General features: G+C 36.5%; 1 protein-coding gene across 1 annotated transcript; it reads left to right on the top strand.

The window, feature by feature from the left end:
* The first annotated feature begins 626 nt into the window (after positions 1-626).
* Positions 627-2,810, top strand: LOC130713628 (uncharacterized). The gene has a single exon (XM_057563408.1). It carries the CDS (start codon positions 885-887, stop codon positions 2,676-2,678), a length of 1,794 nt encoding a protein of 597 aa, XP_057419391.1. The 5' UTR covers positions 627-884; the 3' UTR covers positions 2,679-2,810.
* Positions 2,811-9,543: the final 6,733 nt, after the last annotated feature.

The raw sequence follows: 9,543 nt of genomic DNA on the forward strand, positions 1-9,543 counted from the left end.
GGAGTTTCCGTTTTCACCAAAACCCTCATTTTCGCCGCTGCCTTCTTCGACGACCTAATTCCCTAGCTTATTTGCTTCGCCTTCTTCTCCGTCAAAGGGTTCATCAAAATTGGCCTCAATAACGACATTGTGTATCAATTTGTGCCCTTCTTCAGTAGCTCTTCATTGGAATTGGGTTACAACTTGGTTTCTAACAAGACCCTTTTGATGCCGGCAGTTCTTACCATTTCGTCAAGGACTAGTGGGATTTTTCTTCCCTTAGTGAAGGCTTTGTGTGCAATGTGTGGCAATAACACCGATGAAGGAGAACAAGTTGACAAAATGGTGGTCATGATCGTGAAAAACATAACTAACGGACTAGTGAGAGGTGGCACACTTTGATTGGTACACTCTAGTAAACGAAGTCTTTTTTTTTGATACATCGGAAAATAGTTGATTGGTGTTCATTTTATTGTTATCTGCAATGCAAAGTGCGGATAACAATAAAATGTTTTTTAAAATAATTATTCTATGAAATTAAATAAAATAAATTATTAATACACATCCACCGGAATCCAAGAACAAAACCACGAATGAATGTATGTTTGTCGGGAGCTAGTATTTAGTTCTCATTTTTTTAACTAATTAAATTATGAACAGTTTGTAGTAGACTTTACTATTCTTCGAGTCAATCGTGTGTCGACAGAATCGGTAGCACTAAGGAGAATGAGAAGGAAGGAGTGACCCGCAACCACCCAAATCACATTCACACAGTCCACTACCACCACCACTGCCTTCTTCCTTTGTTTCTTCTTCAATTCAATTTCACGTTCTTATCATCATTCACGAAATTCATTGCTTCTGCAAATTGCAGTTAAAACAGAGTATTCTCTTCTCCGTAAACGATGAAGGGAAACCCTAACCCTAAGCCGGAAGAAGAAGAGAAGCGCCTACAAGAGGAGCTCCTCGGACCGATCCTAGTAGCAGAGCGCGTCATCAAACTAGCGGAGGAAGCAGAGTCATCCAAAACCGTCTGCAGGGAGCTCGCCACCAAGGTCCAAATCCTCTGCGAAAATCTCCGAGCGGTGGTTCGCGCCGTGTCAGCCAACCCCTCTCTCAACGAGAGGCCGATCCGCCGCATGGCCGCCGACGTCTCCAAATGCCTCGACAAGACGCTGTCGCTCGTCCGGAAATGCAGGAAGCAACCCGGCGTGCTCCGGCACGTGTGGTCGATGAGGACCACCGGGGACTTACGAAAAGTCTGGAGTCTTCTAGAGTCTTCCAATGGTGACATGATGTGGCTTCTCAGCATCTTTGAGTCTAAAGGGACTAACCTCTCGCTTCCTCCGATTGCGAGCAATGATCCGATTTTGGCATGGGTGTGGACATACACGTATACTCTCCAATTGGGTAGCGCCAAGGATCGAGCTGAAGCTGCTACTGGGTTAGGTTCTCTTGCTAGAGACAATGACCGGAACAAGTTCATCATCATGGAGGAAGGTGGGGTTTTACCTCTTATCAAGCTTCTTAAGGATTCTGCTTACCCTGATGCTCAGGTCGCGGCTGCGAATGCTCTTGTCAATATAGCTTCGAATCAACTCGGTGTGGTTCGGTTCCTGCTTCCCAGCCTTGCTGTCCCTGCCATTGTTCAGGTTCTGTCCGATTCGCCGTTTAGAGTTCGTGTTTCCGTTGCGAGTTTAGTCTCCACCATGGCTGACCAGGACCCCGTTGCTCGCGAGGAGTTTGCGCGGGCAAATGTGACTAGACCTCTGGTGTCGTTGTTGGCGATGGATACTGTCCTTGCCGACCCCATGGCGGCTCGAACCAGCAGCATTCATTCCCTGGTTGTTAATTTGTCCGAGGGAAATTTGAATGCTGCTGGTGGAAGAGGGGGTCAGCAGAATAGAAGGGATAGGGAGAAGGAAGGTGAGAGCGCGGAGTTGAGAAATGCTGTTAAAACTAGCTGTGCTGAGGCTCTGTGGAAACTCTCTAAAGGGTGTCTCTTGACCTGCAAGAAGATTAGCGAGACTAAAGGTTTGCTTTGTCTGGCTAAGATTGTGGAGTCCGAGAGCGGAGATTTGCGGTTCAATTGTCTCATGGCTGTCATGGAGATTGCTGCCGTGGCGGAGTCCAATGCTGAACTTAGAAGAGTTGCTTTCAAGCCCAACACAACGGCAGCGAAGGCGGTTTTGGATCAGCTCTTGAGGGTGGTTTGTGAGGAGAGCGATTCTGCCTTGCTGGTTCCTGCCATTAAGTCTATTGGCTCCTTGGCCAGAAACTTCCCAGGAAAGGTTCCTCAAGTTATTGGCCCCTTAGTTGCCCAGCTTGGCAACAGAGATATAGATGTTGCGAGTGAAGCTGCGATTGCATTGGCAAAGTTTGTGTGCCCGGAAAATTACAACTGCGTTGAGCATTCGAAGGTAATACTTGAGCTTGATGGAATCCCCAAGCTTATGAGTCTGCTGCAGATAAATGATCGGCAGCAAGTGTATGGCCTGAAGTTACTATGTTACCTTGCCTTAAACGTAGGGGATAGTAAGATTCTTGAGGAGGAACGTACCTTGAGTACTCTAGAGAAGCTTGCTCGTCCTGTTCTATCTCAACATCCTGATTTGAAGGAACTGCTTGCAAAGGCCATACACCACCTCACTCTTTATCAGTCTGGGGCTCAGTTGCACAGACAGCCTTTGGGACTATAGTGCCAGTGATTTTGTTCATCATAATAATGATTCTTGTAAGTGTTTCGAATGGCAAAGTAAATGTGTAATGTAATAGGAAAATGATTGAACAATATAACTTTGGATGTGTATAATATAACTTCACTTTCAGTAGATTTGATAGCACTACCTGTTTTCCTATCTCTGGTGACTTCTTGCTTGCCCTAACTTTTTTTTTTCTCCGGATAAGTAACACAGAATTATTTGATTTCTTCATCATGTTCTGTGTTTGAGTTGCTGTTTACAATATATACATGTATAATAAGGCCATAGTTACTAGGCTATGCTATTTATGTAGATTAAAATATGATGTATGCATTCATTTCAGGGCAAAGTGAATAAATAAATTAAAGCCTTGAAATTGAATTATGTCTATATGCATGACAGCAGTTTACTATGCATTTCTCCCTCTGAATTTATTCTCCTTCCACATGTTTATACTGAACCTGTTTGTTTCAGATTTATTAATGAAAAAGTGTTTTTAATTAAAATGTTTTAAAAATTTGTAATCAGCTAATTAAAAAGAGTTATTTTAATGCTTTTGTCAAAACTTAAAATTAAATGAGTATATTCTGAAAAAAAGAAAAGAGAACTTTAAGATATATAATCCCAAAAGAATTTTTTTAAAAGTCAAACCAAATGCACCTGCAGTATCATAGCTCTATTTAATGACACATGCCTAAAGCTACATTGATTATATTATATTAATATTTTGTGTGAAACTTATTGTATAAAATAAATTTATTTGAAAAAAAGGGCTAAAAGACTTTATCTGCTTACACTGGAAATCAATTATTCTATGTGGATGTCTATGTTCTCTTCAGATTTTCCTATTGGAATATCATTTGTATAATTGTATGGACAAACTTTATCACTTAAATGTTGCACTTGCTCAGGATTAACTTCTAGAGACTAATTTGCTGCAGAGATATGACTAAGCTGAAGCAATGCATTCTCCATATGTTATAACTGCTGGTTTTTAACCAATTTTGAAGCAAAAAAAAAAACGATGACAAATTTCATATTAGTTTTCCTGTTATTAAGTGAGGGGAAGGGAAGATGGGGTATACATATTTTGCATAGCTTGTTCAATACTACTGATGATATAAGTTGGCCGGAGGATCTCTTCGGATGCAAGTTATTCAATATTTTGCAGTGTTCAAGACTAGTGAACTAATGATAGTGGAAATCATAATTTTGATTCAAAATTTATCCATGTAACCATATCTGTAGAGTTCCTTGTTATTCTGTATAAACCTACATATTATGCAATCACTGAAGTTTGGACAAAGCTGCCATGTTAAAATTGTCTCCAAAGTATATGCATCTTTTGCCATGAACAACAAATGTTTCTTGAAACAGTGCGAAATATATCTCGCATGGTTTTGAGGAAGCATAATATCAGCTTGTACAACATTACTGATGATAAATGTTGACCTGCGAATATCTTGTGATGTTCTTGGAGAGGAAATTCATTGTTTGATAAGAACGTGGCGGTCAGAGAGGAATTCAGGACATGGAATTCAATTCAAGCAATATTGATTCAGAAATCATCCTGGTAACTGAACCTAAAGAATTCCTTGGTAGTATGAACTGTATAAATCTACATACAATTGGATGAATTAAAACTTGTATAGATCTGGGATGTCTTAAAAAGTGTCTACAAGCCCAAAGAGTGTAGCTGGCTTTCTAGACATACAAATTGGTGACAAAAATGTCCTTTAAAGCAGTGAAAATGATGTTTTCGATTGTGTCTTTTTATTCTGAATCTTTTTTTTTTGCTTTTGCATTGTACATGCTAAAAAAGATTCAGTAAATTTTTCTTTTTCTTTTTGCTTTTGCATTGTATTATATATATGCTGAAAAGGATTCTGTAAACTCTGTTTTCACTTGTAAGTTGTAGTATTTCGTTCACGGATATACTCTGTTATAAGCATTTTGTAGCCTCTGCTGAATTTCATAAAGCTTGGTGTCTTGGTGATACTAACCCTGTGTAATTAGTCTGATAACTTCATTAGACCTAATCTGTTAATTGTTATTTAATGTCATCATCATAATCAGATTTTATTGTTGGTTGTAACATAGTTATCTGATTGTAGACATCTTATGTGTTTATGACTGAAGGTTAGACCCCCCTGAATTCCCATTTGCTGCAATATGTAAACTATAACTTTGTTGTTGCACTGGCTCTGTCACTAGTCTTCATAAACCAGTATCCATGAGATTCCTTCAGTCTTCCAAATTGCAATACAAGTCATATTTTCCATTAGAAAGTACTAGCACGTGGGTTTGAGTTTCTCAATTACGTATCTAACACTATCAAATTTTGATTACCAATCAGTATATAATTAAATGCACACACACACACATTGATTCAATAAAAGAAAGGTACCCTTGGTTCAATGATCTTCCACAAAGGTTGGTGACCCCAGTTCAATAACCATTTCCCCTAAACCAGAAGATGGAAAATAGAGCTGCTCATTGCCTATGAGAAATCAAAAAAAGTATATTTAGAATGAGTTATCCTTTTTATCTGATGTTACGGATCTGTTGTCACCTCTTTTGCGTGTAGGATTTTGATCAGCTAATTAAGGCTTGCCTTTACTAACTATGATGATAATGTATGGACAAGCAAAATGGCCCAAATGATCAAGTTATCTTTGCATGCTTTGTCAATCACCGATATCATGGGTTTTCAATTTGCACAAATCAATACCGTTGTCATGAAATCATGAAACTTGTGTTTGGACCACATTTGATGAGAAGTGATCTGCAGAAGCAGAGTTGATTCTGACAGGATTATAAATGGATCCAAACATGTCATTGTTTATACGTTCTAGTAGCTGTCATTTTCTTTTTTAATTTCTTTTAAATGACTACAAGTTTCGAACGAGTAACTTTTAGCAGACTACTAAGTGCATGTTTGGAAACCATAATCAATTCTATTTGGTTAAAATCAATTCAAACAAGTTCAATTCTATTTGGTCAAGAATTGGATCTACTTAACGCAACAATGTGAGGTAGAATTGCTTTTACCCAAGAAATGAATCCACCATATGCTTTTATCTCCATCTTGGCTCTTCACCATCTGCCTCCAACATATGCATTAGACTTTGGCTTTTATACACATGTATCAACAATTATAAATGGCGTTCTATGCATCATTTGCAAGTTAGTTTATATTTACTTGGCCTTTTCCGAGTGCCTTGTATTGAGAGTAACTTGAATAACAAGGGAATTCAATACTCACTAAACTTTGTTAAACCAAGTAATTCATGAGCAAGTATGATGAAATTAGAAAGCTACACCTAAGTACTCGTATATTCACTCACTGAATACAAGATTAGAAGTTTCTTCGCTTGAGTGAACAAAGCGTAATCAGTGAAATGAAAACCTCATTTTCCATTTAATGTCAACTAGCATCTTATCTTTGATGAGTAGCTATTATTAGACGTTCAAATTAAGGAATGCTTTATGTACTTTTAAGTTTGTTCACTTTCTCCTTAACCCCAAAATGAAAAAAGAAAACAGAAAAAAGTAGTGTGTTTCCATTGCGGTGTTAACTGTTAAGGTCACAATCACTTTTAAGCCATAAAGCCCAATTCATTCATTCATTCTGTAAAAAAGTACTTCTGTTTTGCAATTTTTACTAAAGGGTGTGGTGAAATGTCAAACACAATCGTTGCTAGATATTTTGCAATCATGCTAGGGAGCATGTCTCTTTTATCATAACTTTATTACAATGTTACATATATTCTTGTTCCTACTAGTGCTTGTAATTATGTTTGTGAGGTCTTTTTACCTCAATTTCACCATTCCCAATGACAATTATGTCTTTGACATTGTATTTCATTCTCATAACCATGGTCCATCTGTTTTATCTAGAAGCTTAAGCTCTATGGATGGTTAAGTTCAACGATTCACTTATGCCATTTGATTTAAGCCAGAACACCATGCATCATTAGGTTCTCTCTACCTAACTTCATTTTCATTTGATTTCTCAAGTTCTTCTTACTTTGATTCCAATCACAAAAGAAATCAATTGCTAGATATCATTTCAATCTCAATGATAAATGTTTCACGAGCTCAAAAAGTATAATTCAAGATTATACACACTTGATCAAGCAATATTTATTTACTCAACTTCAATGTTCAAAGAAATGGATTACAAGTTTTATTATTTAGATGATTAGAGAACGTGTAGATTTGATTACCGACTAAAATAGTGTTTTAGAACTTGAAAACAGATAGAGAAATTTTTTTATTTACGTTTGACTAATACCATAACATGTTCTCATGTGAACTTTTTTGGTAATTTGTTTCCTTTTATGCTTGAGACAGCATCTTGTCGGTGTCCCTTTATCACAAAGTTAGGGATTTGTTTAGTGTAGATGATATTATTTAGCAATAGCATTCCCAAATCATTTGTCGGAATGCACCGTTATTTGACCTAAAAACGGCTACAACACTACATGGTATTTCACTTCACCACCTTTAATATTTCTCATTTTCTCTTCCTTTTGTGTACCATGTTTTGGTAATAGAGAAAGTTTAGTGAATTTCCTAAATACATATACTCACACCTAGAAAAAATAGGAATAAAAGAGACAAATAAGTGATATAATGAGTGCTTCGATAAAAAAGAAGAAAGACAGAAAAAAATTGGGAGAAGAAAGTAGAATATGAATGAATCAAAACTTTTTTTAATTACACTATTTCACTTTTGTGACAAATTCAAATGGTAATTGAACTACTCATCTAGCAGGTAGCTTGGGTTGGCATATTATTGGCAAGCATGCTTACACAAGTATTAGTTAGAATTTAATTTTGGGTGTTGAATGTTTTCTTTGCTCAAAAATCAATAATGAGATTAAGCTAAAAATTCCTTCAGTGTTAGATATAGAATGTGCTTGTTTAGATTTTTTTCTTAAAAATAAATTTTTATTTAAATTTTTTTTTTTAACTTGTTAGGTTTTTTGGTAAAGCTTTTGAAAATAATCATTATTTTAGAAAATATTTTGACTAGTTTACCAAGAAAAGTATTACAATGAAAGTGGAAAGTGTTTTTTATTAGTATGAACAAACACAAATACTTTATGCTTTTTATAAAAATCTCAAAAAAAAAAAATTAAACAACTATTTCTTAAAAAATCATAAAGAAACACACTCATAAACAATTTTAGAATTTCACAATTGGGACTTCACATCACTCTACAAAGATTACCTTTATCATGAATGTATCCAAATATAAACTACTTCACTCTTTACTCACTTTTACCATAAATTAACTCATCCAAACACGCACTAATTGCACTCGATAGCAGGCATGTCAATGAAACTTGAACCCGTGTGTATCCCAAACTGTAACCTTAACTTTGGCAGAGGAAACAACTTTGAACTGGGTTTAGAGAAAAACCGAACACGAACTCGAACTCGAAGTGGGGGGACGAAGACGAGTTTAAGGGTGCTAATACCCGCTCCGAACCAAACCTCAAACCCACCACGATGTACTATTTAAATTATTGAATTATAATAATAGTTAAATAATAAAGTTTAACTCATACGATTTTCTAAAAATTATAATTTAATTCTTAATTTTCTTAATTTTAATATTCTTGACGCATATCGTTATTGGAAGGCGACCCCTCTTCTAGTTGCCTTTATTGGGCCATAGCTAGCAGAAGATCCATGGAGATGCTCGGGGCGACTCCCTCGTCTTGCATATGACAAGTGAGTGGCCTACTTCTTCATCATGCGAGCCACTAGCCGAAGACCTCCTCATCTAGTGAGTGGCGACTCCTTCAGTCAGGCGATCTTCTCATTTTACTGGCATCTTCAGTATGATGGACGACTTCTTCGCTGCGAGCGATCCTTTTCTTATATGGGAGATCTCACACTCTTTATATATATTAGATGTTTTTTGGCGATTGATGTATTTTAGAGAGTCTTGGCGACCTCACACCCCTTTTGGTGGGACTATCTATGTATGGGTCATTTCTAAATGAGGCCAAAGTCATAGATATTTATATTCGAATCCTTTTAGGACTACACACTTCTATAAAAGGAGAAGTCACTGATTGTAATAACCATGTACACTATCATAATGAAAACAATTAGGTTTATGATTCCTTCTATGAGAGCTCTAAACCTAGTCTTTGTTCACTACTTCGTGAAGAGTTTCAAATCATTTGAATTAAAATGTGTTTTCTGCATGACTTACTTAGAAAAATATATATAAAATATTAAGATTAAATAAATTTTTTTTAAAATAATGAAAGTTTTCCTGAATTCTCCAAACCCAACGAAGATAAGGCTGTATAACATAATTTTATCTTCAACTCGACTGTGAGCTCACTTGCTCTTAACCGTGGGAGAGAGCAAAACCCGAACTCGCTCCGCCCAGTTCCCATGCCTATACATTTATCTCAAAGAGAAAAAGAGATATGTATAAAAAGGTTTCGTTTTTTTGGTGCTTATATAAAAGGTTTCAAACAGATCAAATTAGGGTTAAGCATCATATTGGTCCCTATCTTTGTCTCGCCGTCTGATCTAAGTCCCTCGCCGGAAAATTTATTGCATTTGGTCCTCGTCTTTGAAATATTTTTGGGGCGGATCCTCGCCGGAGGGCGGAGCTCCGGCGAGTGATGATTTGGATCGCTGACTGTGTTAGTTATGCTTATGTGGATTTAAAAAAAATTAAAATTTTTAAAAAATTACATGTCAGATCATTAATCATATTAACTAAAATTAAATATATTAACAAATCTAAACCTAAATGAATTAACAAAACTAATTTTCCCCAAAATTAACTTCAATTCCCCCAAATTAATTCAAAAAAAAAAACACT

Source organism: Lotus japonicus, chromosome 4 (genome assembly GCF_012489685.1).
Source record: "Lotus japonicus ecotype B-129 chromosome 4, LjGifu_v1.2".
NCBI lineage: Eukaryota > Viridiplantae > Streptophyta > Magnoliopsida > Fabales > Fabaceae > Lotus > Lotus japonicus.

Bases quoted from the DNA above. Each gene is read 5' to 3' on its own strand.
- LOC130713628 (XM_057563408.1), top strand. From the start codon at position 885: ATGAAGGGAAACCCTAACCCTAAGCCGGAAGAAGAAGAGAAGCGCCTA.